This window comes from Cordyceps militaris (genome assembly GCF_000225605.1).
Source record: "Cordyceps militaris CM01 unplaced genomic scaffold CCM_S00001, whole genome shotgun sequence".
Lineage (NCBI taxonomy): Eukaryota > Fungi > Ascomycota > Sordariomycetes > Hypocreales > Cordycipitaceae > Cordyceps > Cordyceps militaris.
The window spans coordinates 4,862,015-4,889,908 of NW_006271969.1; the positions used below are offsets into that span (position 1 = coordinate 4,862,015).

Genomic DNA, 27,894 nt, shown 5'->3' on the forward strand with positions numbered 1-27,894 from the left:
TATAATCCTCAAATTCCGTAAAAACGCCAGTATGCATGCAAAAAAGTGTCGCAATCCTTCCGTCTATATGCTGGAGCAAGAAAGATTTGTCAAATGCACAAACCAAAAAAAAACGAAACAAAAAGAAACAAAAAACATTCATGAATTAACCTCTGCGAACCAGGTACGCAGCAAGCCGGCCAGCGCACTCGGCAGCTCCTCCATGTTGTGCACAATCAAGTAGTACTGGAACGGAAACGTGTCGAGGTAGCGCTCGATGACGACCCTGCTCTCGCCGCCCTCGTTGACAAACTTGGCCTCCTTGAGCTCCAGCACGCTGTCGCCCGATACCTTGTCCCTGTCGTCCATGACAATGAAGACGACCATGATGCGCTCCTCCATGGCCTCGCGCAGCAACCTTCGAATCTCGTCGTGCGCCGACGACGGCGTCAGCCCGTCCGACAAGATGAGCGCCAGCTGCCACAGATCCGCGCTGCCGCCACCCGCCTGCTGCTGCCGTGCCAGCCGGAAATTGTCAATGGTCTGGCGGATGAGCTGCACAATGTCGGTGCGGTCCTGAGAAAAGGAAAACTGCTGCAGCACCTTGGCGCCGGCGTCGGCCGAGAAGGGGTCGGCGAGGCGGTGCGCGGTAAAGACGTTGGCGCCGAAGCCGAGTACGCCGACCTGACCGACCTCGAGCATCGCGAGGGAACGCGCCACCATGACGAGCGACTCCATGGCGAGGGTACCCGACGACGACTCGCCCATGCTGCGCGAGTCGTCGACGCAGAGCACCACCTGGTACGTGCGCTTGGTCGGCACGCTGCGCCGCATCCAAATCTTGTCCCGCTTATAGCTTGACGCAATGTACGGGATAATGCGCTTGATGTTGAGCCGCTTGCCGGTACGAAAGGCGCCCGAGAGCTTGGTCGACTGCGAGGGCGTGAGGATGAGCCGCAACTGCGACGTCAGGGAGAGGGAGTGGCTGTGAGTTTTGGACTGGAAGTCGGACCACTCTCGTAGACAGTCGCCAAGGTCGCGCAGATGACGGTCCTCGTCGGAAATGTGCGTGATTGATAGCTTCTCAGAGGCGTTTTGGAGAGACTCGTCTTCCTCTAACTCCTCCTTCTTGACGCCGTCTTCTTCAGGCGTTGGCTCTCTGTCATAGTTGCCCTGGCGCGTCTTGACACCGGATCGGCCATCATCTTCGCGCTCATTATCAGCCTTGGTGCCATCTGCCTCCGTGGTATCCATTTCGTCAGGGGTTTCATCTGTCTCCTGGTCATCAGCTCCTTCAGTGACGCGGCTCTCTGGGTCCTTCTTCTCCTCATCGATAGCCATGGCTTCATCCATTGGTTGAATGTCTTCATTGTCTGCGGTGCCCATGGCTTGTGTATCAGGCGCAGTCTTGTCGTCTTGGAGATGCTGGAATTCTCGTTGCGTCTGCTCATCAGGCTGGTTACCCTGTTCCTGCTTGACATCTTCATTCGGCTGAGCTTCTTTGATATCGGATTGCTGACGGTGCCAGCGTTCCAGAGCATCCCCCAGCTTCTTGAATGGGTCTTTGCGCGCGGTTTCAGGCTCTGCTGCGTCCTCGTCTTGCTGTTCGGCCGATTTTTCTGTACGTGAAATGGCACCCTTGTTCCCCGAACTGGTGTTCTCATCTGCGCCGGCCTCTCCCATATCACCCTCGTTTTGCTCCGCTGCATTAGCTTGGAATTGGTCATCCAACTCCATGGCGTCTTTGTTTTGGTCCTGTCCAGAGCTCTTGACGTCGCTCGGGGCTGCATTGTCGAGCTCAGCTGCATCTGTGGGATCAGACTGATCCGGGGCATTCTCTTGTTGCTCATCATCCAGTTTCTCCTGCTGGTCTGGCTCCTTGACATCTTCCTCGACCTCATCTTCACCGACAGCATTGACGTCCATATCTTCTTCGTTTTCTTTTTCGCTTTCTCCCTCGCCTTCCTCGGGCTCAGCAGGCTTTTGCTGTGTCTCGTCACCAACTTCCTCCTCTCCGTCCTCATCAGGATTGTCCTCCTGTTGTTCGGTGACAGGTTCATCTTTATCAACATCTGAGAAGTCGTCGATGTCCTCGTCACCAGACATTTCTTCCTCATCCTCCAGGTCCAGGTCCATTTCCTCAGGTAGTGCAAGCGTATCATTTTCCTGCACATTCTGGTCCTGCTTGTTTAGCTCTTCTTGCGCCTGGACCTCTTCATCTTCATCCTCGGCTTCGTCCTCTTGGGTATCATCCTTTTTGTCGTCACCATCCGCCTCCTTCTCGGCTTCGTCTTTGCTGGGTTTGGTCTCGTCGGGAATGGGATCATCCTCCTTCTTTTGACCCTGCGCCTTTTCTCCCTGCTGGTCCTTGTCGGCCTTCTCTTCGTCTTCACCATCCCACATCTTCTCGTCAACGGCGGTGGGATCCAAATCATCGACATCGCCTGCTTCCTCATCCATGTCATTCTCTTCCTCTTCCTCTTCTCCATTCTTGGATCCATCTTCCTCATCCTCGTCAGCGGCGTCGACGCTGCCCAGGTCACCCTCAAGCTCTTCATCAGCCATATCAACAGCGTCCTTCTCGTCCTCCATTTCGCCATTTTGCTCCTTATTCGCCTCTTGCGCGAGTTCAGTGAGGTCCTCATCAGGTTGGATATCCTTGCTAATGTCCTCCTCAGCGCCTTCACCATCACCAAGACCAGTACCGGCCTCAACCTTGCCTTCGCCAGAGGTCTCATCTGATTTTTCTTGCGGCGTGCAGAATCCCTGGGTGCCGATCTGAGTAAACGCGCGAGTCAAGACGTAACCCATGTGTGTTGTAGATTTATGCACACTGAGGGCATTCTCAACCGACTTTTGACAGAAAAAGACAAACTCCTGTAGAATCGGTGAGACAACCGCAATCATACCGGCGGCTGCACTGCTCGTCACACTTGAGCTCAGATCCAACTGCTCCAGTAATTGTAGAGACTGTTCGACGCTCTTGGAGAATCCATCCATCCGCAGTTGCTTGATCACTGAGAACAGACCATCATTGTGGTTCACAAACCAGCTTGGCTCCTCCTCGTTCGTGGAAACCTCGAAAGCCTTCTTCTTAGCCGCCTCCACGGCCACTAATATCGTGTCACTGAGTCTTGCCAGAATGCCCCCAAAGTTGACCAGAGGTAGGTTTTGCGGCTCGGAGTTTGCCGCTTCGATCTCTGTATTCGACCAGCTCGAGATATAGCTGAGGACGAAGGACAGGTTGGGAGACTCCCGCATCATGTCTGCTAGCTCAGCGCGCATTTGAACAAATGCGTTGAAAATGTCTGTGTGTGATGTCTCGTACGACTCCGAAGTCAGATTTGTTGGCAGATTTGGCAGCGCGTGTAGCGTCTTCTGGTATCCGTCAAGCTGGCCGACCCAGCTTTGAAGCTTCTCCAAGACTGAATCGTGGCTTGTTCCAAGAAGCTTTCCATGAGAACGCACCAGCTTGATGCCGAACCCTAGTAGTTGCAGGACCCAAGGAAGCAGAGTCTCAATATTGCTCTCCGCGCTGCGATTCTGTATTTTACCAAGCTTCTCGAAGTGCCGCAGATTAGTGAACGAAGTGACAGCGCTCTGAAGTGACTCAAGGGAGCGAGTGGCCGTGGCGATGTTTCGGCGCTGGGCTCGGGAGAGATAGATGAAGCCTTCAACGAAACCGATGCTGCGAAGCACCTCGGCAGAAGTGAGATCTTCCGAGTGATCACGGGCCGCCTCTCGGACTTTAGGTACCAGATCTAGCATCTTGTGGAAATAGTACTCGGCTTCGTTGATAGAGGCAGAGCTATCTAGCGTAATATTCGTACCAGATGCAAGGACCACTGCCAAGGAATCTTGCTCCGCGAGAGGTTCTTGAGCAAGGTTGTATCGGAGGCCCATGTTGCGTAGCTCTCGCAAGGTATCGGCAAAGAGCTTGCGCTTTCTTGTCTTGAGGTGTTTCACTTCAGTCTTGTTCTCCTCTGTCAGTTGGGCCGGTGTTTCCTTGCGAAGCTCCGCAATGGACTCTTCCAGACTAGCTAGGTACGACTCGAGGCTGTCAGCGACAGTTCCGGTAATTTGAGGAGTATTGGCAATGCTATTCATCACAGAAACTGTCTTGATAACGTTTGCCAGGCGCTTGTGGCTGGCAAGCCAACCAGGAGCATTTGACTCCAGCAGGGCCAACATTTCAGGCGCAACCACATGCTCAGCAGGACGGGCGAGGCTAGCGTTTCCAGGGAATGTCGTTTCATCGGGCAAGCCCTGCATAATCAGGGTTTTCATCTCTTGGCCTAGAACGCCGCGGAACTTGCGCACAATACGGAAAAGCTTGAGATGAGACTTCTTGGCACTCTCACGCAGGGCATTGATGTTGGTGTCCTTCCAGCTAGCCATGAGTAGCACATCCTTCATCTTCTTGTCAATAGGCGCGCGACCCGCTGCAATCGTCTTATCCGCAAGCGTTTCGAATCTCGCGTAGTAAGCAAGAAAGTTAGCAACTGCCTGAGTGATGATCACCAGGTTCGGATAATCTTGAGTGAGTGCCTTCAGATGAGCCAAAAGTTGTCTGAGGAGAGAGACTCGCGTTCGGAACTGGCCAACAATCGATGTAGAAAAGTACGACTCCAGGCTCTGCAGAAGAGATGTCGCATATGTCTGAAGATCCGGTTTGGAGTCAGCCATCGAAAGTGGCACGGCGATGATAACTTGATAGGCAATAAACCACCACGAGTAGGCGTCCTCTTCGCATTTGGCCTTTTCCATGTTAAAGAGATTACCCCACGTAGATAATTCGAGTCTGCGCCAGCGAATAATTGTCCCGGTCAGGGCATTGTGCAAGTCCAGTGCACCGTACTTCTGACTGGCCCAGCCTCCAAACTGCCACTCGTAAACTAGAGCGTGCAGGTGCTCTACCTTGTGCACAATCTTTGCGAGGGGCTCGGTGTGAACAATTTCCAAGACTCCATCACACGCTTGAATGACGTCGGCCAAGGGCTGCATGTGACCAATCTCATCAACCATCTGCAGCTCTCGGAACTTGGCGCGGATATCATGCACAACGGCAACCAATTGGCGCGCCTCTGTGAGGTTGGCGTGTGTGTAAAAGTTGTAGGTCTTGTCTGTTGGTGGTGTTTGAAGCTCATGCACCTTTTCGCTCAGCAGAAGCACGACAGGCCCGATAAATTTGCCTTGTAGATCCTGGCTGAGGTTGTCATGGTCACCAAATTCGCGCACTATGCGGTTGCAAATGCCGAAACACATCCGGCGAAGGGCCGCAGAAGGTTCGTCACTTTCCAGGAAGATTTTCTTGTGGATCTCTGCTACCTTCACGGACGTCGTGCGTACCTCATCCTTGTCTTTGCTGGGCTTGACTGAGGTGTTCTCGTCATCATACGTGGGGAACAGCTCGCTGAACTCTTCGGCATCCACTTCTTCTTCGTCCTCGAACGACCCACGGAATCGGTACATGCTCGTTCTAGCAGCTTCCTCTTTCTTGTCCGCCTCGAGACGCTTGCTCCAGTCATCAAAGAATGAGTGGAAACATTCGAAAACCTGCTGCCGTAACTCATCATCGAGCTCAGACTGCCCGTTGATGGAAATTTTGCTATTTACGACATCAAGGAACTCAAATGAGTTGTCCGCCTCTGCAAGAGAACCGCCCATATACAGTCCACCAACGAAGGGGGTGGCATCCGCAATGACTTGCACAGGGCCGGTCAAATTGTCAGCATTTGAGGAATTGCAGAGTGAAAGACCAATGAGGAAGCAGCGCAAAATACTCGAAACCGGTCGTGTGATGTCCTGGTATGCCTGAAAACGGGCACCGAGGCGATCAAGTAGTCTCATGATATTTTCTTTCAGCAAAGCGAGGCCACTTTCGCCATCTGCTGAGCCCGAATGAGACTGCAAAGTCGTGATGATATCGGAGCCCACAATGCATTTCATAACATTTGAGAACTCAGCATGGATCTGGCTCAACTCAGATCGTTTGGGTCTGAAGACAGCAACCACCTCTTCAGGGAGCGGATCTAGCTGATTTATCTCATCCACAAGGAGCTGCTGTCTAGTACTGGTGAGTTGGCCAGCAAAGATTTCGTCAAATACTTGGATATGTGAGAGGTTGTCGTTCAAGAGAGATTCGAGTTGCTCGAAGAATTGGCGCTCCATCATGGGACTGAGTTGAGGGTCAAATATACGGTCAGGGACGTAGAGCTTTGCAAGTCCAATGGTGAACTGAGTCCAGGCTAAGCCGCAATGCCATGTGTTGCCACTGGTGGACATATTCGAAGTAGCAAAAGCAACAATCGAAGGGATGAAGTGATCGAGGATAACTTCCCTGAAATGGGCGGGTAGGTCTTCATTGGCAGAACAAACATCTCGCAGTGTGTTCTCGCAGCCTACAGTTGTGGTGCTAAGCTCCGCTGCCTTGGCCAAAAGTTCTTGACCAAGGGCGCGAGATGTTTCGCCGTGGCTTGCAAAGACATCAAGCAGCAGGATCTGCAAGACTCGGGTCAGTTGGGTTGTAGGGTTGGCCGAGATCGCAGAAGTCATTTGTGTCATCTGGCGACCCAAGGCTGGCAGCTCAGTTTCGAGAAGCTGCAGAGAGTTCAAAGTGACTGCGTTGATGCTGTTGAGCTTGGCCCAGGTGGATAGCAACAGGCGTCCATCCCAAGGGTACTGGTTTTGATAACCCAAGCAGTCGACATACTGAAGCCATGACGCGGGGCCAGTTGTGCTTGCGAGCATCAAACGAGCTCCAGTGGAGATGTTGGACAAAAGGGAGAGCTCGTTATTTCCAGCATCAGCAGTGGGCTTTGCGCGCAGCATGTCAATTTGCCTAAGACTCTCGAACTGCGAAGCAAAGAATGGCGCCCGCTTCCCGTTCTCGTCTCCAATCTGACTCTCTAGGGCCTCAACAACTGCAGAAAGCTCTTGCACAAGTTCATCAGAGCTGCTGGCGCCTGACCGAACAATGGAGTATGCTTGTTCCAAAGTCTGCTGCGCCTTGGAGAGCTCCGGGATACTCGCTCGTGTTTTCCAGCGCAACTCGTCGAATCTTGCCACTAGTTGATCTAGTTTAAGCACCTCGTCGTAGATAAACTGACTGGGGATGGGAAGCGGCCGAAGAGTGTTCCAGAGCTGTTCCATGCTCAGACCCGTGGACAACTTGAACCCACTCGCGAAGTCGCTTTGTAGCTTTTCGAGAATATGTGAACCTAGAGCGGAGAGGGTTGGAGACTCAATCTTCGCAAGCTGTTTATTTAATAGCCGCGTGCCTTGTGTAAGATGAGCCTGGAACTTGGCTTCATCCAGCGTTTCTTCAGTAGCCAATTTGATAGTGCGCGCGATGTAGTTCCACATGAGGCGCAAGAATCTGGTAGAGATATCATGCTCGCTCGATGGTGCGTTGCCAAGATATGCACGAATAGCGCTCAGTACGGCCTCCATGAAAGCAGCCAATCGAACAGTAGAGTCCTTTGAAACGGCAGCAACACGGTCACTGATTAGTGATCGCTGTAGTCTGTTGAGAGCGCCGAGTTTGGAAGTCCGAGCCAAAGATTTGTGGTGGTCAATGGATTGCTGCACACTGAAAAGCTCTACACAGGTGTCGTAAATGGTCGCGGCCCACTCTGCTGAATTCTGAGTTTGTGACAAGCGAGATACCGCATAATTGTTCAAAGGATGGACAGGCTGGGATTGAGCTGTACCGGTAACGAGACTCTCAGGCAAGGTTGAATAAAGATCCGAGACGCTCTTTCGGGCATCTGACCCATTGGGGGATTGGAGAAACTCGACAAAATGCTGCAGATGAGGGGCGAGGAGCGAGTCTTGTCCGAATTCGTTGGTAAAGCGCAAGAGGATGGCGAGATCCTGAAAGCTCGCGTTCTGAAGAGAAATGCGCAAGGCTTCAGAAGGCTTGCCGTTCTGCTCTAGCAGCTGCGAAATATCAAGGGTTGACAGGTATCTCTGGAGACAGCTCTCAACAGGTGCGATGTAATGAAGACTGGGATCCACACTTGGAGGGGTGTCGCATAGATATATCTCGACAGCTCGGTTACGCATCGCTCGAGAAAGCTCGCCATATCTTGGGTCCACGGTGAGAAAAATTCTGAAGTCTGGATGGGGTCTCACAATACGTGGTTCGCCGCCTGGCCCACAGTGCTCGTTCACACTCAAGAAGCCGTTGGGTTCCAGGACAGAGTTCAGACGATCCAGCACCGACGCGTTGCAGAGGTTTGCATTATCCAGTACCAGCCACTGGCCAGATTCTAAAGCTTTGATTATGACTCCGTCAAGCCATTCGAATCTAGGGTTCTCGAGGACCAGCGGTTGCTCGAGAAGCGCAGCAACTTTGAAAAGATGTACGCCAACATCGGAGTCGGCAGGTAGCTCCTGGAGAAGTGAGGCGATGGAGGATTGAATGCGCGAGATCTCGTCTCTATCACCAGAGAAATTGTCAATCTCGTACAGTAAGATAAGAACAGAATCGGGGAGCTTGGTAGGGATCATCGTCATGATGGAGTCATGCAGATAGGCGCGCAAGTCGCGAATGGCGGCGTTTACTTCTCGAAGGGGGTCAGCTTGCTCGAACCCACCCACAAGATCCATAGTGTCAATGTCTGCATTCATTGGGAACACGACAAGAGGCTTTCCGGACAAGGCCGCGACGTACTCCAACAGCGCCGTCTTTCCATGGCCGGAGGGGCTGGTCAAAATGCAAGGAATATTTTGCTTGACACAGATGATGAGAGACTCTAGCTCGGGAAGACGCGGGACAATGTTGATTGGCGGTAAACGCTCTGGCTGCGAGGCAGCATTTCGAGGAAGGAGTGCGAGGCCAACCTGGCTAGAATCGGCATTTAGGTCGTGATACAGGCTGTGGATGCGAGGCTCAGCTCCAAACACTTGGGTGTAGAGCTTGGTGACTTCATGTCGATCTTGTGGCAGGCGGAAGCGTTGCCGGACCATGATGTCCAGGAAATCATCGGCCTGGCCTTGCTGCAGGATGGGGTCTGGGGAATTGAGCAGATGGAGCCAGCGAAGCACATCACGCAGGTTGAATTCCCAGGGTCCGCCCTGGGCACCAAAAGAGCGGTCCACCACCAGTTGTTTGTCCATTTCGGTGACAAACTGAATAAGCTTGCTGACCATGTCGATGGGCAAGTTTGGGAAATTGTGGGAAGCGATGAGTTTGAGATCCTCATCGGTAAACACGTCGGCATAGACGACAATGAAGCGATTGACAAATGACGCGGGTAATCCTTTGCGGCCACCGCCTTGGTGATGAGGATTTTGCGCGGCAAAGAGGCGGAAGTCGGGGTGACGCTTAAAGACCTGGTCGAGTTCCGACACGTAAACCTCTCCACGGTGATCTAGACATGCGTTCAGACCCTCCAACACGGACTGAGACGCCAAGTTCATTTCATCGAGCAGGACCCATTCGCCCTTTTGCATTGCCTGCAAGAACGGGGCGTCGCGCCATGCAAAGTTACCGGCCTCGGCTCCCTCAACGGGCACATCAGTACCAAAGAGATCCATGAGATCAGTCTGATCCGATAGGTTAATACGAGTGAGTGGCTGCCCACAAGCATGAGACAGAGCAGCGACAAGAGATGTCTTTCCTACACCAGGGCTTCCTTCAAGCAGAATTGGCTTTTGCATTTGCAGAGCCCGAACAACCCGCATAGTATTTCTTCTGGTGGTCGGGGCGTGGAAGGCAAAATCCGCAAGCGGGGAGGCGTCCAGCGTGCGTGAGATACTGAACGAGCCGATGACCAGACAGTCTGGCGTGACCTTGAACTCTGGCTCGGAATCGTAAAGCTGAGAGGCGTCCTCGCCGATGAGTTCGGTCAATTTGTCGAGGCACTGTTGGCGCTGCCTCTGGGTAGCCTGGGGATCTGTGGCGAGAACCGCGGAGGGGTTGGCGCCAATGCTGTCAATGAAGATGGCCGAGGCGCCATGAACCAGCGCAAACGGCATTTTGCTTGCTGTAGCAGAGTTCATAAACGAAACCCAGACCAATATCTCACGGATTGAAAATGGTGTGGTAGCCATGGGACGGAAAGTGGCACCAAACCAAACAGCAAAGGCAATGATGACCTTGGTAGCCTGCTTGACATCATCTTCTAGTTTTGTCTGGACAATCTCGTAAATATCATCGTCGCCCGACAGTTGAGGAACCCAGATTTCGGTAAACCGGTTTCGAAGAGCGGGCGAAAGCTCCTTTTTGCCAAAATCGCCGCCAGGGTTCATGGTCGCAAAAAATTGAAAGCCAGGCGCGCCAACCACGAAAGAATCGGCGCTGCCCTTTTCAGCCAGGAGCAGCGTACGTTGTGGCTCCAGTACCGAGTTCAATCGCTCTAGTACAGAGTCGTCTGCAAGAGAAATTTCATCCAGCAGGAAAAACTGTCCATCTCTCATGGCCTCGACTAGAGCGCCGTCAGACCACTCGAAGAGGGCTTTGCTTCTGGTAGCATTGCTTGCAATTTTATTCTTGAGCTCACTGCCGACTTGGTCGCTGTTGATCGCCTGAGTCTCGTAAAGCTGGTACTTTTCTTCGGGCGACACGGGGATGGAGATGCCCGCGAGCGTCAGCGCCAGAGTAAGATCCTTGTCTAGAGAATCAACGATGGCTCCACGATTACGAACAGGACGCTGGGAGCCGATCAAGTCTCCGGTTTCGGTGTTCTGGTGAGCGTTGACAATATGCAGTTGTTTCTTGAGAGCTTCCGCGAGCAGCTGACAGACAGTTGTTTTGCCGCAACCAGTCTCTCCTACCAAGAGGACCGGCTCGTTGTTCTTGAGTGCCCGTGAAACGAGGACATAGAGTCGGCGCATGGCATGGGTCCAAACCACACCCTGGCTGTTCTGCTCGGCAGCAAAGCTCCTCAATTCCGGTGCGTCTTGCGCGGAGTAAAGCTTTTGTGTATCAATCTTTACCTTGAACACCTTTTCGATAATATCCTTCACGGCCTGTCTCTCATCATCGTTCCGCACTCGCTCAGCCAGAAGCATAAAGCCATGCGCAGCAATATCTTCGCGCGTTTCGGCCTCACGAAGGGCCCATCGGAAAAGATCTCGAAGGGTGGCAAAACTGTCCTTCTGCTCAAAAAGTCGACTGGTCTGGCGAAGTCTGGAAAGCTCTTTGTAGACAGAGACGATACGGCGGCAGTCAGGAGGCGATGTATTGCGACTGCGCTGTTGCAGGATGAACTCCAATTCATCTTCTGGGATGTCATCGAAGTGCAGCTCCAAGAATCGGTTTCGGAAGGCACGCGAGAGGATTTTACGTCCACCATAGAGACCGGGTGGGTTTTGAGTCGCGAAGAGAATAAAGTTCTCATGCGGTCGAACGATTTCTTGCGTCTCTGGAATGAGCAACTCGCGGTTGTCGTCAAGGAGTCGGTTGAGCGCTTCAAGAACGTCTGTGGGTGCCAGGTTCAATTCGTCAAGAACTATCCAATGTCCTCGTCTCATTGCTTGCACAAGAACTCCCTCCTGGAACTTGAGTTTCCCATCTGATCCAGATACGTAAGTACCAAGATACTCCTGCAAGTCCGTATGCTCGTGGTTGTTGATTCGTACAAATTTATTGCCGGTGAAGTTAGCGAGATACTCGATCATGCTTGTTTTACCAGCCGAGGTGGGACCTTGGATGAGGACGGGAAATCTCCGTGTGGAAGTGGCGCGAACAAGGTTGAGTAAGTTGCGCTCAACATATGGTGTAATGATGTAATCTTCCCTTTCCACAGGTTGCTCATCGCCTTGGAAAAGCCAATATTGCCTATCGCGTGCTTTGTTTTGAAACTTGACATAGCTCTTCCCATCATTAGGATGCCTAGGGGGTTGCGATAAGAGGGATTGGGGGTCGCCATGACTGTCGAGAAGATGATGATAGATGAGCGGCACAAGCATATCCTCGGATTTGCGATCAAGCAGAGTCAGGAAACCCATTGAAAAGCCCTCGTAAAGTGCTCTTCGGAGGCCGTAAAGCGATCCGATAGTATTGACATACATCAGTACACGAGTAAGGGTTCGCAGACTAAAATGGGGGACCTCATTGGCACCATCAACGATGCGCTTTTGCTCAGCCAGCTTTTTGGTGTTGAGGTACAGTCGCGCAATGTCATTCGCCGCCTTATCATTTTTGTTACTTGTGCTCCCCAAATAGGTCTTGATAATGAGAAGTAGATCCTTCTCGTCGGTATCCGGACTCTTCACGTAAAGCTCCGTGAATCTGGATCGGATTCCGGCTGGCAAGTCTCTTTTACCGATATCTGTCGCCGGGTTCATTGCACCGAAGATGCGGAAATTGGGATGCGCGATAATCTTTTGGATCTCGCCAGTCTCGGATAGCAGTATCGAAGGTCGTTCATTGGGTCCTGTCAGTAGATCCGCAATGCTCTCCAGAGTGTCGGGAGACGCGAGGTTGATTTCGTCAAGAAGGACCCAGTCACCATTTCGCAAGGCCTTGACAAGATTACCTTCAACGAATGAAAAGGCAAACCCACCGGGCCCAGCCGCGATTTGAACTTCAAACTGCTGAAGATTCCTAGCAAACGTCTCCCATCGCGGCCGTAGGTCTAATAAACTTTGCAGTTTTGACTGTGTCTTCCTGCGCTTCGTCGGTTGCGAGTCGGCTTGTCTCTCTTTCTGGGCCTGGGCATGAGCCTGCTCCAGCTCTGAGACGATCTTGACAAACATTTTAGGTGCTTCTTTCCAAAGCTTTGCAACCTTGGACCACTGCGATCTCGCGAAGCATTTTCCAACCTGCTCCAAGTACTTTGGGTTTTTTGAGGCTGAAATGCCGGTGGCATCAAAAAGATCTTCAAACTCTTCTTTGAGTGGGACTGCGAGGCTACGCACATTGACAGGCTTGAATCCACCAAGCAAATCTCCAACCTCGCTCTGCTGCGAAAGGTTCACCGCGATAAGCTTGTTACCGAGAGACTCTGCCAGTTGTTGCACAACAGTTGTCTTGCCAATACCAGTCTCACCAACCAGGAGCACCGGCTCCTCGAGCTTGACAGCAACAGCAATCTGCTCAAGTAGTCTCTTGGCATGGACAGTGCTGGCAAACGGCTGCTTTGGCTTGGCAGCCTTTGGCTGAACTCGCTTCTTCTTCAAGGTCACTCTGCCTATCGCTAGCTGAGTTTCGGTTTCGTGTAGGGGGGGTATATTGGCAGTCAAATAATGCTCTGCCCGTTCCCTAGACAAGTGCATCTCTTCAGCAATCGCGAATGCCATGTGCTTACTCAAATCAACATCTGGACAGCTTCCCAAAAAACAATCGACAGCCTCCATAAACATCCAATCTCTGGTTGTTTCCGAGATGGGTTCCTCTCCGGTCGTTGATCCTGCGACTAGCAGGCATTCTTTCAGTCGCCGACACCACTTTAGCAGATCCCTGAGATTCGACTGTCTGTCCATTACGCTGCGTCCGCGGGCAGTGGTGACAGGAGAGCTACTTAATCGGGCCAGCCGACGGTGCACAGCTAAGATTCCGGTGGTGTATTTTCGAAGGATAGGATGTGTGTCGACGACGACTCGCTCGAGCTCGGATTCTGTGAGCTGCTCGATGTGAATGGATTGCCAAAAGCGCATTCCAACCAACGAGGGCAAGTTGTCGCGACCGTTCAGCCCTCGCGACGTTCTGACGGTAGCTAGAAGGCGAAAAGTGCTGGCTGCTCGAATAGTCTCTCCTCGGCTCGGGATGAGAAGTTCATTGCGCTCGATCAAGGGCAACAACGTGCTGAGGACCTCGGTCGGTGCTCGGTCAAGGTCTTCCACTAGAACCCACCGTCCTTCTCTAACAGCTGTTGTTAGCACACCTGGGCGCCATTGAAAGGTGCCCGGCTTCGTATCTGTAGAATACAGGCCAATGAGCATTTTCGCGTCCGTTTGCTCGTTCAAATGCAATGTGACCATCTCGGAATACATTCCAAGTTGAGTCGCAATCTCCTGAACGAGAGCTGTCTTTCCAACTCCAGAGGCCCCATGAAGCAAAATCGGGCCAGGGTTGCGCAACAGTTTTGCGAAGGATTCGAGGTTAGACATTGTAGTGTCAGTCAAGACCAGGCTAGGCTGATCACCAGTTGGGCCATACGGACGGGGCAACAATACCTGTCCGTATGCGATAGAATATGGTGTTAATTGTTGCATTTGCTCCGTGTCGTTATTTTCTGAGATATTTTGCGAAATTTGTCGTCGCAAGGAAAGCGTCTTCTTGACTCGTTCATGCTCGTGCAGTGAAAGAAAGCCATAGTCAATCTGGATGCCGTCGAAATCGGCCATAACGGGTTCTTCACCAAGATGAGTTTGAACAAGATTTTCTAGCTTCTTATCCGAGGCGTATAGAAGCTGGCAGAAGATACGAATGGCGAGATATCGGACTGCGCGACTGTCATGGGCGAACAGGTGTTGCATGAGCGCCGCAGAAACGATGGAGCTGAAGGCGCGCAAATCAAAACTCAGGAGTCGCCATGTTGCCAATAAGCATTTGAGAAGGTCTGATTCGCCCAGGCTCAATGAGATATCGTCCAATTGCAGAGGTTGCAGATGCCGCGGCGAGGACCGTGAGGGTCGCTCACGCTGGGTCCAGAGAAAGGCGGCGAGGTCGGGGCTCAATGGTAATAATCTAGCGGCAGCAGAAACAGCATATATACGCTGCAGGTCCGACTTTGCACGGAGAGCCCATCGGGCGCAGATGTCGGGGAATACATTTTCAAAATGCACGTATATGCGGTCTGTAAGTGTTGGGATGAGAGCCGCTTGTGCGATGGCATCCAGCAGGCTTGTGGAGGACTGGCTCTGGATTAGGGCCAGTACATCAGCGGGCAGATGTTGTAAAACGGTCGCATCTTGTAGGAGTGACCTCCTCTGCCTCGAAACATCGATCAGGGCCATGATGGCGACTGTATCGAATATTTTTTTCTTGCAACCTTTCAAACGGGTATGCAGAAGTGCCAAATGCCTTTCTGGCCGTACACTGACTGGAGCTCTGCTGGCTGGCCGCTGAACTTTTTTTTTTTTTTGGCTAGTTCGGCAGGGATCTGGTTCGGTGGTGGTACTACAAATATCCGGACCAATCAACAGTAGGGAAATGAGATAGCTGCGGGCCGCTAGTCCAGCAGAGAAAGCAAGCTGGCGGAAAAACTTCAGGGTGACTGCTCAAGCCGACGAGAAACCGCACGCGACTCGCTCAAACTCATCGCATCTCCTCGCCCTCCCCCGTCCAGCCACGCATCACCAGGCGCACCAATTCCGTCCTCCACAGCCATGGCCATGTCCTGCCGGTACGCGGCGCGCACCTGCGCCCGCCAATTGCGCTCTGCCAGCGCCCTGCGAGCACCTACACAGACGTTACGCCTGGGTGCCACATCGAGACGGTACAACTCGACAGAAGCTGCCGCGACGGCGCCTACGGACCCGAAGATTGCCGAGATTGTCGACCAGATTAGCAAGCTGACGCTGCTCGAGACGGCCGACCTTGTCTCCAGCCTCAAGGTAAGAATGCCACTCACCGTCCGAGTCCACAGGCGCAGGAGAGACACAACTCTACCGCAGCTTGGGGCTGACACATACGCACATACCGTGGTTGCTAACAGTAGCGCTCTTCCAGACCAAGCTCAAAATCCCCGATCTCCCTATGGGCGGCTTCGCTGCCGCTCCCGCTGCTGCCCCCGCTGCCGAAGAAGCCGAGGAGGCTGCCCCTGCCGCCGCCGAAAAGACCCTCTTCATGCTCCATCTGCAAGCATTTGAGACTGCCTCCAAGGCCAAGGTCATCAAGGAGGTCAAGAGCATGCTCGGCCTGAGCTTGGTCGAGTCCAAGAAGTTTGTCGAGAGCGCGCCCAAGATGATGAAGGAGAACGTCCCCAAGGAGGATGCCGAGAAGATCATCGCCACCATGAAGGAGCTCGGCGCCACGGTCACGATGGAATAAAAGGAAACAGAGCAAGGGGTGTATCACATAGGGTATGAGGTTGCAGGATATGAAGGGCCTGCGATGCCCATCCTGGCGGTAGAGCGCCTCATGGCATGTATAAAACCATGTGTATTAGTATCTAGCAGAATAAAATAAAATTCTCATCATTGTACCAATACTGCAAGTATCCAGAAATGTTATTATGAGCCACCATAGACAAAGTTTCAACAGCGCTTGCGCAACAGTCTTTGGGTATCTCGACCACAGCCACAGCAGACGCCTTCAACGAAGAACCGAATTATCCCAACGCCTTCCAATGCCCAACAATTTATATTCCACCATTTATTCAAACCAGAGCAACGTCGAATCAGGCTGCTATCGATGATCGCCATTCGCAGCCCGCTGGTGTGAACACAGCTGCATCTCCATTTCGGTGTCAAAGTCGGCGTTTTCCTCGGTAATGAGACGGTCGTCATCTTCGCCAAAGTCGCTCGTTTCCTCCCAGAGCTTGTCCATCTCAGCACCGTCGCCCTTGGGAACAGCCCAAATACTTTCTCGCTCACGCTTGTGTCGTTCGCGATCCTCCTCGATGCGCTGCTCAACCTGGCGCTTGTCCAGCCGCGTCGGTACTATCCGCTTGGCCGGCTGACCTTGGGGTTGTGCGGGTGTCTGCTCCGCCATTGTGACACTTTCCATCGGAGACGAGAGCCCTAGATCATGGTCCTTGGTCCCGCGTTCTTTGATCACGTCTATAATTTGCGTTGCGACCTGGCTGTCAAGGAAGCCTCTGCCCTGCAAGCCTTGAAGGACCTTTGACGTATTAGTATGGCACTGGGCCTGTATCGCGACTGATTTCTGGTTACCTTTCGGACGACTTTGACATTGGCAGCCCCCGATCCATCATCCGGAGCCACAGCATCGACGACGCGGATGATGTCGCGCTGCATCATCTGAATGTAGTCCGGTTGGCCTTCTCTGCTTGCTTGGTCAAGGAAATGCTCAATGAAATACATGATGTTGGCCCGAGTATTCATATTTGTCTACCACTCGAGTTAGTCAGTGTTATGCGCAGCCGCTGGGTTACTTGGCCAGACAAACCCGTTCGACCTGCTCAAGGATGCAAGAATGCAGGTCCTCGTGCCACTCCTTGTACTTTAGCGCATACTGGGCTGCTTTTTGCGCCGACGCAACCGATGCATTGAGATGCTGAAGCTGAGAACTAAATCGCATGCGCACCTCGAACGGATCCGCCATCTTTTTGATGCTGCGAGACGGGACCGTGGTGCCGACGTTATTGCTGCTGTGAACAAAACAGTTTGCAGAGTCTGGCGCAGTTGCGGCGCGCGCGAGCTGCTGCTGTTGGCGGCAATGGATCTGTCAGTGCACCAATCGGCTACTAGTACTAGCAGATTTTGCAGAGGTACATAGCTTTTCGTACGTACCACATATGAATATAAGTATCTTTTTAACAATTTAATGTATTCTATCCCCGCCACCACCTACGGCGCTCTCCCTACTAGCACTACCTGCACAAGCACCTTACCTTAACCATCACCTTATCACCATCGTCATAACCGCCGCCGCCGCCCTTAAAGCCTCTCAATAGTCACCAATTCACTCATCACAAATATATTGCGAATTGAAAGTTGTCTTAGCTCACGTCATTGGTCAGCGATGGCTCGGCACAGGCTTCGCCCATTATCTCATCCGATTGGCCTAACAACGAAGCAGACCAGGTGCACATGTCTGCGAACACAGTATTCGATTTGCGAGCTTGGCGGAGGTGGAAAGACTACTTCCTAGCATTCCCTGGCGATATTCTTCCGGCCTCGACAAGGCATCATACTGAAAGCTGCGGTTAAAATGAGCAATCCTTCATAAGCGAAAATGTTGATCGAAGGCTTCAGAAATCGTGGCTGTCGTGAAAAAAATTGGAGTTTTTTTAATAAATGGTAAAACATCCTAACCAAACCCCGGCCTCATTTTCCCAAAAAAAAAAACGCTCCTGTCTCATAGAATCGTCACTTGCCTCTGGAGAACACGCTCTCTTAGAGTTTCGCTCACCTCCTTGCATCGCTTCTCCGCGCCCTGGACCAGCGAAAGCGGCCCTTTTCTCCCGTCGCACCGCTGCTTGAGCATTCCTAGCAAGTGACAGAGGTTGGTAATCTGCACCAATACAAGCGTCGTGAGCACGTGAAGCCGCTCATCGTGGCTCTCGATCCGGTAGGTGGAAAACCACATGTTGTCAATAGCGTCGCCAGAGCTAGACGTCTCGTGATCACCCTTTTGGCCACCAAAAACGTCGTCTCGACCCGACATGGGAAACTGGGTGTTGCTGTTTTGCTTGGAGTGTCTGGTCGAAGATGCTGGCGGTGATGCTGAGGCTGCGGCCGACGACTCCTGAAGCCAGATGCATTGGGCGGCAACATTTTCGGCCATGACGCGCATATACTGGCTGGCCATGGCGAGAATCATGACAATCTCCCCCCTCGAGGCACAAACACCGCAGTCTAGCACGCCTTTGCAGTGCTTCAGCGCCTTTCGCAAGTAGCCGAGCAAGACGTCCGTCGACTCGGTGCCGTAGTCGGCGCTTTTCCCATCCAGCTCATTTAACAGGGCGGCAGTCGTAGTCAGACAATCGCAGTCGCCGGAAATATGGCCTTGAACCGAGTTTTTTCCACGCCTGTGCGCAGGCTGGAAGACGTCGGACCCAGAAGGGAGCATAGAGCCATCTCTGCTCTTGTCACTTCTCCTTCTGGACGGCATTGATGCAGGCGACGGCTGCCAGCTGCTACCATCCTCAAAAGCCAAGTCGTCCTCGTCATACACTTCAGCTCTGGCACGGAGGCGGCGATTTTGCTCGCTTTGGCCATAGTCTGTGAGGCTTGCCCGGGACGACATACTGTGCGCCTTAGACGTGGACGTGGACGGGCCCTGACTATTGTTGTGTGTCATGAGACGTGAACGAAGAGTATTCCACTCGTCTGACGAATTGGCTGTGCCCCTTTCCACATCACCAGAACGAACACCCATATCTATCCAGCCTGTCTCGAAATTGATAGGAACGGCTTGGTCCATGAGAGCAGTCATACTTGCCCAGTCATCCATACCAATTCCAGAGTCTGAGGCTGACTTGGTCGATGCGGCAGACCGGGCCGGATACCACTGTGTATAGTCGCTGTTATTATCCAAAATGGCTTGCATCATGTCACAGCCCATGTCTTGTTGTGTTGTATCGTTTGCTAGGTGGATAGATTTGCGGCTGTTGTTGCTGTTCCTGCTCTGCCCACTGCCACTGTTTCCAAAATGTTGCTGCATCTGCTCCAAGGTTTGTTGTGAGGGGCAACCATTGGCATTGGTATCAGTTGGATTGGTTTCTAACGAGTTGGATACGTTGTAGTCCTCGGTCGCTGTTCTTCTCTTTCGACGTCTAGCATCTCGAACAGCATAGTGGCAGTTGATGGAGCTGACGGCGCATTTGTCGCAGCCATCCGGGTCACCGTTACATTTGATCTATTCTCATCAGTACAGGGGAAAGCTTAAAGAGGACAGAAAGGCACTAAGAAATTACCTTTTTTTGCCGGCAAGACTCGCAGGAAATGTGCGGACAGTCTCTTCTGTTGCGGTTTAGCGCGGATGCCAAGTCCACGTTTTCGACAAACGTCAACGGCTCCTGAGGTTGGCATGTCAGGGTGCCAAACATGATGGTATTTTTGCAGCAATTGATTCTACGCAATACGGTTTGAGGGTAGGAAAGAGGAAAAGCAAAAAGTATTGGTAGACAGAAAAGGAAACCTCCGTGGGCGGAGGAGTGTGCATAAATAGGCTGAAAGGGTTCACGGCTGAATTGGATGGGGTTGACGGTGTTGTTTGCCGAGACTTGGTGCCAGTTACGCCACCGGCAGGGGGTTCTCAGCTTTGCTCTTAGTTTATTCTTTAGTCTTTAGTCTAGCGAATTATAACGCATTCATCCGTGTGTTAGCGGCGGCAACGAAAATAAGGTTAATATCTGTCAAGGTCGTCCAGTCCATCGACCCGCGTGGGATTGTTGAGGAAGTAGTAGACTGGTCTATCATTTTGCGTTATTCCTGCGCAATTTGGATTCAAATTATCTGAAACGTTCTAGTTTTACCACTGAACGTGTACGGACGGCGTAATGGGGCCGACTCCTGCCAAGTACAACTCAAGCCGTATACGGACAACATCTCGCTAACAAGAGGCATTGGCGCGCGGCGCTGTATTCGCATCGAGCGACGAGACTATTTTCTGATTTCTGGCCGTTTATCGTAAGATAATGGGGGATGAAAAAAAACCGCAGAGGACAAATTACTGAACAGACTGGCTCCCGATGAGATTGCTGCGTGGTGATACGTTGGTTGTAGCAAAACGAGGCTTTCGGGGTGGCTTGCGGGAAGAATCTGATGGCTGAGATGTGGCTTTGCGATTGTTGATTCACGCTGCTATACGGATAAGATAGCATCTTGATGTTGCCGCAAGAACTATAGGATAAGCAATTATAAGCAATTATCTGCTTTGAATTCGCAATGCAAGTTGAGCTGAATTCATTGATAGACGTTGATGCCGTGACACCCGGTAGTGCGACACGCAGACATGGGTCGTGCTGACATTTGACATTTGACAGCACATGAAGAGACAACTCGACAATCGGGCCATTTCTTTCCATTTTCGAAACCTGGTACGGGCGGACACAGTTCTACAAGCATCCGTGCCATAAATCACCTAGTTTCAAGCCCCGATTATTGGTGGCGCTATTACTGGCGCTGAAAAACAATACCTGTAATAGTTAGCTGTTGCTGGCGCCGACGGTTAAGAGCTGCCTCGTTACATGTGGTATTAAGTTGGTCCTCATATGTTTGCGGTACGTGGGCTGCATGTGTGGTGTTAGGGAGGGCTGCTTCATTTGACAACTACAGCATATGATACTTATACATCACCCTAGGGTAAGCCTACAAAACCAGCCAGAACACTTTTGTCTCCATTCCAGCATACTTTTGTCATGTCGACATCGTCGTCGCAGTCCTTGCCTCGGAGTTTCTCACCACAGTCCCCTTGATTACTCTCTTGGCAGCAAGTTGTCTTGGCAGTCAGCTTCGTGGGAGGCGCCTTGCGGGGTTGTTGTGCGCCTGAACGTGAACGTGTCGCGCGTTTCTCTTGACGAACCGCTGTGACAGCCTATCAAGTGGCAGCATCAGGGTGAATGACTTGACCTCCTTCAGCCGCATCTTGGCGCCGATGGGACCTGTACATATATCCAACTGCGGCCCCGAAACCTCGCGATGAATCCCAAAATATTCTAGCATCATCTCTGGCGGAATATTCGGGAATTCTGCTTTTATTAAAAAAAAAGGAAAAATAAAATAAAAATAAAAATAAATGGCGGAAAATATGCAACGGCGGCGCCTTTTCGACGACAACGGACTGACGACGGCCATTGAGCTCGCGTTTGACCCGTGAATAGCGTAGTCGCCCGTATCTGTATTTGCAGGGTACGGATAGATGCATTCTTGTATCGAGACAGCTCATCCATGATTCCCATCACGGTATTCATGCAGCTTCTTTTGCCGGCGTAGATTTGGGGGCGATTCGCTCCTTCTTTCGTCAAGGCAGGTTCATAGCAACCCTCTTGCCACATGTCGATCGGCGGTTGGGATTTACAGTGTGGGGAGAAGATTGGAAGAGGAGAACCCAGATTCTCGGCTTCCAGAGTGGCTTGCGGGCTTGGCTTCATGGCGTGATGCGAGAACCGACAAGTTCCCATACCCTGGTGGCTAACTTCGGCTGACTCCGGGTGGTTGGTGGTCACCGAGCTAGTTCGTCTCAGCCGTGAACCGCCATCTTTTTCTTGATGCTTCTGGTCAAGTTCTGTCCGGGCCGTGCCAGATTCAGTCCACTCTGTTGAGTCAATTCTTCAACGAAGAACAAAGAGCCGACGCACCAAAAGCAAACTTTTGCACAGCCCATCTCTCTTTGGGGGTCTTGCAGTTTGCCAAGAAACGGGCCCTGATTACTACGCAACGACTCTGATCTAGTCGTTTGCTACATTTATCATGGCGCCGCCCCCTCATCAGCTGCTCTCCGACCCCCCTGCACCGCACACAGGTTAATAACCCCTCACTATTTCTCCGATATATTCTCTCAAGTCCACCGAACCGCGCAACAGCTTAGCTTTACTTGCACCTCTTTTGACTATAGCACACAATGGCCAATTGTCAGCAGTACAATTACCCGGGGTACGGCAAGTGGGCTGAGAAGAACCTCAACTACGCTCAGGCCGTTCGCGTTGGTGACCGCATTATTTGCTCTGGACAGGGTATGTCTTTCTTTTTTTTTGCCAAAACTTTAAAATTATGCATCATAAAAAATTGGCACAAAACGGACGCTAACGGAAGCTAACGGGAAATAGGCGGCTGGGACTGTCGACAGGAAGAGTTCACTCTGGATACTCTGGTCAAGGGCAGTCTTTTTGAAGAGATTGACCAGGCCTTTGAGAACTGCGACTACAACCTCAAGCACGCCGGCGGCAAGGGATGGTCCCAGGTCTTCCGCGTCGTCACGTACAGCACCGACATTCCCTCGCAGCACGAGCGCATCGTCTACAATCTCACCAAGTGGATGCCTGATCACCGCCCTGTGTGGACCGAGCTTGGAGTGAAGGAGCTCGGTTCCAACAAGATGCACTTTGAGATTGATGTTGAAGCGTATGACCCCGAGGGAGCCGAAGGTGTCAAGCCCACTAAGGCTTAAACTACGGCTTGGAAATGGGGAAATGGAAAATGCGAACATCCAGAGACTTAGATACTTGTTATTTAAAACTCGATAGAACGCAAAGAATGCCGTCTCCATGTCCGAGTATCTCTATAAAACTCAACAAACGCGATGTCCATGTCGGAGTATAGGCAAGAAAATGCGGATTCATTTTATCACTTGCTAGTCAATCGAAAGGCTAGTTCTCAATTTCGAGCGACATTTTGCATGTCACGCCCTTCCATGCTATGTCGGACAAATAGTAAAGTCATCCCTGCACAAGTACCATGTTTTTTTTATAACTTTGGTTGAAAGAGTAGGTCTTCTCCCAGGAGATTATTATTTCTTCTAAATAAAATCCAAATTTTAGTTTCGCAGTTGCTTGCTATTTACAGCATGTACGTCTATTTCCAGTAGTCTCGAATGTCGCGCAAATCCCCAACAAATGCTGGCGCGTTTTCCAAGCCAGCAAAGAAGCCACCAGTTTCGTGCACTAAAGTGAAACATATTAGCAATTGAAATCAATGATGAAGAAATTATAGTAATTTCTCTTCAGTTACTCACGCCTGTACTGCACCAAGTTGCCCATGATGCGAAGCACCTCCTTGGGCCAGAACCCAATCGAGTAGCGGAAAAACGTGACAAACATGGGCGCGTCGGTGTGCGCTCGGTTGAGGAGACCCTTGACGTAGGGAAGGTCTGTATCTTGAGCATATGTATAGATTTGAGAAAGAAACGTGCCGGTGAGGAATGTGAGAGAGACGCTGCGCAGAATCTCGTTGTGGGTGAGTGTAGACGGGGCCACGCCTGCATGTTCATCCGCCCCTGCAGGTATATTAATACATGATGACGGTCATAGAAAATATTAGGGGGGATGAAAAAAACACGTACATCCTATCCATTTCTCGCCAATCCAGCACAACTGGCCGATGGGGGAATCGTAAAGGCCAAGACCGATGGTGTTGGGCTGTATGGCGTGTTAGTCTAAGTCGGCGCTCACACGGGTTCTACTGAATGTGGGAACAAATAAGAGTAGAAAATGAGAGAAACTCACCTGGTAGATGTGCTCAAGAAAATATCCGGTGCCATTTTGCGTCCACTCCAGAGATCGCTGAAAAATGGCCTGCTCTAGTGGCGACAGCTTGATCTGCCTCTCCTGGAGCTCCTCGGGGGTCGTGGGGTAGAAAGGCATGAGAGGGAAGTGCGCCGCTCTAGTTGTGGTGTTATACTCGTCGTACAAGGTATAAGTCAGAATGGCGCCATTGGAGGTTCCGTGTGCGGCGAAAGTCTTGTAGCCCAGGACCTCGGTCATGAGTCTGTTGAAGACACGCGCTGTGTCGTCAAGCGTCCAGTTGCCAGGCGCTTTCTGGGAAAAGGCAAAGCCAGGAAGGGAAGGGACCACGACGTGGAACGAGACAGGCTTGCCCTTGCTGGTGGTAGCAGTCTGGGTAAGAGGCTCGATGACGGGCAGAAACTCCATAAAGGAGCCGGGCCAGCCATGAGTGAGAAGGATGGGGATAGCATTGGGGTCGCTGGACTTGTGATGGACAAAGTGAATGTCAAGACCCTCGATGTTGGTACGAAAGTTGTTGAAGCTATTGAGGTACGCCTGTTCCTTGTTCCAGTCAAAGCTGGTCAACCACTGGCTGCGCAGACTTCGGAGCACGTCCAGGTCAATTCCCTTGGTGCCGGCGACGCCGGGAAACTGAGGCTGGTCGGGAAGTTTGCTAGCCTGGATTAGCTGCAGCATGCGCGGCACGCCTGCAGAGAGGTCAATGTGGAAAGGCGTAACATTGGCAATGGAGTTGTTGGAGCCAATTGTAGGAGCAGCGAGCGCTGATAGGCCAAACGCCAGGGCTGGGAGAAGAATACGAAGCATTGTGGATGTGAGTGAGGCAGAGGGTAGAGAAGCGATGTCGATGAGATGACGACTAAGAGGAACAACTCGAGTTGATCAATGCAGTATGCAGACATGCAGCAAGGCAGCCTTCATTTGTTCCGTTTTCACAACCTGAGCTTGAGCTGAATTGCGTGAAAAATAAACAACGTTTTTTTTTTCTTCTCATTTTTGTTTTTTAATTTCTCCTTGAGATCCGGCCCGGGGTAAAAGTGTCACGGACCGTTCCAAATAAGGCAACTCGCATAGACAGCGGTTACGATTTGTGGCTGAGATAGGGTAGATCCGGCCGACGGGGCTCCAATATGCCAGCAGTTTAGAATTTATGCTTGTTTGAATGGAGATGAGTAAAGAAGAAGAATAACAAGACATGCATAACGCTTGGCGAAAGAGTTCAGCATCCCATTGGTCGGCTAGAAGTGATTGATGTAGGAAATCACAATGTCCGTCAGGCATCAGGCTGCAACACAAGCGCTATGACAGCAAGTAAGGCTCTGTTATGTGCCTCTGCGATTTCACTTGGCCGGTTCTTCTACCCAAGTCAAAAATGGAGCTAATATACTATTCTTCGCTTCTTTTGTCATTTGTCCCACCTTCAACATCTATGCTGCTAGCAAGATTGACCCAAGTCCATAAGCCTCCTTCTCCACGTGCTCTTCCAGCCCTCGTCAGCATCGGCCATGGAGAGCTCCAAGGGCCGCGGAAACGGAGATTTCAGGCCAAACTCCCAGTCGAAATGCGACAAGAGTTGCCCCAAACGAGGAGCGCTGTCACCTCTGGCTGGACACGATCCGTTTACGGTTGATTTGGCCATTGACTTTGACAGCAACTCGTCGTGTCGTCGACACACCGCACGGGTTAGCCAGACACCGTGTGTTGCAGATGATGGCTTGGAGGATACACATTGGCGAGAATTTCTTCATCGTACCTCCTCGGGCAGGGAGGACCAAGGACAAAATCCCACCGGGGCAAACACGACCAAACCCCAAGATGTGAGGGGTACCAAGTTGAGGGAATGTAAGTGATAATAAAGGAACAATAAATAGAAAATAATGAATCGTCGCTAATGCAATTAGCTCTCCGTTATATCCTTCCCCGGTGGCATAGAGGCGATGGCAAGGGTTTACTACGTCGCCGCTCCAACCAGTCGACAGCTCAATCACCCGAGCCAGTATCAGCAACCAGCTCACGACAGTTGACACCATTAGCAAGCCAAAGTAACCCGAATCATAAAGGCACAACTTGTCACGGAACCGGGACCGGCTCGACATGCTTGCATATGTCTGTTTGGCTACTGGAGGACTTGGTATCGTGGTGCGAAAGCCTGGATACCGCTTCTGTCGACAATCTTCTGAGCAACTTTCGCGATGCGCTATCTGCGTGTTCGAGAATAGCCGAGTGCGAGAGGTGCGGCGGTGGTGGCTCGGCGAGCGATAATAATACCATCTTGTTGGTGACGATAGCGAGGTATATGAGTACCATTTGTGAGAGAATCGTTCGCTTATACGTCGACATGCACTCAACATACGCGCAAACCCAACGCGACGGCGCATCGCCATCGCCCTCGTCGCCCTCTGGCATATTTCACAGATCGACTCGGGCGGATGATGCAAGAAAATCACCGCCCGGGAAGGAGGTTTACCCTGCAGGTAGTGACTCCTCGTCGATGCGCGAACAGAATGTAAGCTTCTCCAGCTACCACATCTCCAGTAGCTTGGAGAGGCTGCATGTGCTGAGGTCTATTATTGTGGTTCAAATGACAGATTTTGGCAAGTTTCTTGAACAGCTGAAGATCAAGGAAACTAATCGCAAGAGTAACTTTGCATTTCTCATAGAGGCACTAGACACTACCAGCAAGGCCAAGGAGGCACTGAGACAGTGTGTATCTGCTGATAGTGGATGGTGATGCAGGAGGAGAAAAGCAATCTGAAATGCGAAAAAGAAAAATTTAACGAAAATATTAATGACAATGATGAGCCTCCTATTACATTCTAATAATGCGTTGTGTTATGAACACGGTGTGACGGGCAGTTTGTGTGCAAGATGGCTAGGTTCTTGGTAGTTGCCATGATGGTGTGATTTTTAATTTATGTGTATATTCATGAACATAATAAATCTCAAAATGAGGCTTTAATTTTATCGCGACAGCTCTAGCTTTCGATGCTGCTCAATTGCCCACTCCATAGCCCTCACTGCAGCTCTTACCTCGGAATCCTTTTGCGGAGGGTGATGGGTGCCGCTGTGCTCGAGTGTCTTGATCATCTTGGGATCGAACATGGCCCTGGCGATCAGTGACATGTCGCGCATGAACTGGGCGTCCTTTTTGCCATGCACATGTATGCTCGGGATGGAAAGCTTCCTGTCCATCAATTGGGGCAGCAGCAACCGAGGCGCCTCCGCACCGTCGCCCTTGGTGTACAAATCGAGATCGATATCCGGGAGAAGTGCGTGCCCGTCACGGAGCGGCTTGATGACGTTGGAGAGGGCTTCGTACAATGCAAGCTCGGAAGAACTCAGGCCTTTATCTGGCTGTGCTTCCGTCGCGGCACCGAGCTCACGCCCGAGTTTGCAAAGGCCTTGGATCTCTGCCAAGGACTGGTCTGGATTGGGGGAGAAGGCGCAGACGGTGGAAAATAGAAAGGCGACTTTGAACGGGTTCTGGCCTGTGCGATGCACTTGGTCGTGCATATAGGCAACGGCCAGTGCTGCTCCCTGACTGAAGCCAACAACGCCGTCAAACGGACCGAGCTGGTCAATAGCAGCCTCGAGATGGTCCAGGGCGTTTCTCATCTGCTTGGGCGAGTAGCCCTCGGCATGGGAGAAAAAAGGGCCATTGAACTGAGCACCCATTCCTAGTCGAGTTAGACTGTGCGTTCACTTTATTGTCTACAATCGTTTCAAGTGCCTTACCTGGCCCACGGATAAATTCTATTGGACCGTCAACAAAAACGAACTCGTAGCTGGGATCTGCTGCTTTCATGAGGGGAACAAACTGGCTTTCGCAGATGCTCCCGGAGCTTCCAACACCGTGTAAGCCAATAAATCTCATTTTGCCGAGGGGAAAAAAATTGAGATAAAAATTGAAACGAGCACTAGCCTCAGAACCATGCAATTGAAGATGGTCAGAGAGAGGAATTTTGGCAGTATGAGAATGGGGGATCGAACGACACCATCATCGTGTGCTTCTATGTTGACAGTTGCCAACCTCCCCACAATGGACTATCAGAGGTCCTACATGCGACCTCGTCCCGATTGATTCCACTCTCTGTTCTGTTCCCCTTCTTTTCTGTTTCTGTACAAACCAGTGGAGTTGCCTGTTTTGGGC

General features: G+C 51.6%; 6 protein-coding genes across 6 annotated transcripts; 2 read left to right on the plus strand and 4 right to left on the minus strand.

Annotated features, from left to right (window-relative positions):
- Positions 1-138: 138 nt before the first annotated feature.
- CCM_01512 (midasin, putative) lies at positions 139-14,889 on the minus strand (the record flags this gene model as incomplete). Its single annotated transcript, XM_006666668.1, has 1 exon — positions 139-14,889. The coding sequence occupies one exon, from the start codon at positions 14,887-14,889 to the stop codon at positions 139-141; it is 14,751 nt and encodes a 4,916-aa protein (XP_006666731.1).
- A 372-nt stretch (positions 14,890-15,261) lies between these two features.
- On the plus strand, positions 15,262-16,007 carry CCM_01513 (50S ribosomal protein L12; the record flags this gene model as incomplete). The annotated part of the gene is made up of 3 exons (XM_006666669.1): positions 15,262-15,489; positions 15,605-15,910; positions 15,972-16,007. 3 exons carry the CDS (start codon positions 15,262-15,264, stop codon positions 16,005-16,007), a joined length of 570 nt encoding a protein of 189 aa, XP_006666732.1.
- Positions 16,008-16,282: 275 nt separating this feature from the next.
- On the minus strand, positions 16,283-17,651 carry CCM_01514 (CTD kinase subunit gamma; the record flags this gene model as incomplete). Its single annotated transcript, XM_006666670.1, has 5 exons — positions 16,283-16,717; positions 16,771-16,947; positions 17,006-17,281; positions 17,451-17,495; positions 17,568-17,651. 5 exons carry the CDS (start codon positions 17,649-17,651, stop codon positions 16,283-16,285), a joined length of 1,017 nt encoding a protein of 338 aa, XP_006666733.1.
- Positions 17,652-22,126: 4,475 nt separating this feature from the next.
- CCM_01515 (L-PSP endoribonuclease family protein, putative) lies at positions 22,127-22,672 on the plus strand (the record flags this gene model as incomplete). The annotated part of the gene is made up of 2 exons (XM_006666671.1): positions 22,127-22,238; positions 22,332-22,672. The coding sequence occupies 2 exons, from the start codon at positions 22,127-22,129 to the stop codon at positions 22,670-22,672; spliced, it is 453 nt and encodes a 150-aa protein (XP_006666734.1).
- A 404-nt stretch (positions 22,673-23,076) lies between these two features.
- CCM_01516 (epoxide hydrolase 1) lies at positions 23,077-24,551 on the minus strand (the record flags this gene model as incomplete). Its single annotated transcript, XM_006666672.1, has 4 exons — positions 23,077-23,165; positions 23,237-23,497; positions 23,564-23,639; positions 23,727-24,551. 4 exons carry the CDS (start codon positions 24,549-24,551, stop codon positions 23,077-23,079), a joined length of 1,251 nt encoding a protein of 416 aa, XP_006666735.1.
- Positions 24,552-26,705: 2,154 nt separating this feature from the next.
- CCM_01517 (DUF341 domain protein) lies at positions 26,706-27,618 on the minus strand (the record flags this gene model as incomplete). The annotated part of the gene is made up of 2 exons (XM_006666673.1): positions 26,706-27,421; positions 27,480-27,618. 2 exons carry the CDS (start codon positions 27,616-27,618, stop codon positions 26,706-26,708), a joined length of 855 nt encoding a protein of 284 aa, XP_006666736.1.
- Positions 27,619-27,894: the final 276 nt, after the last annotated feature.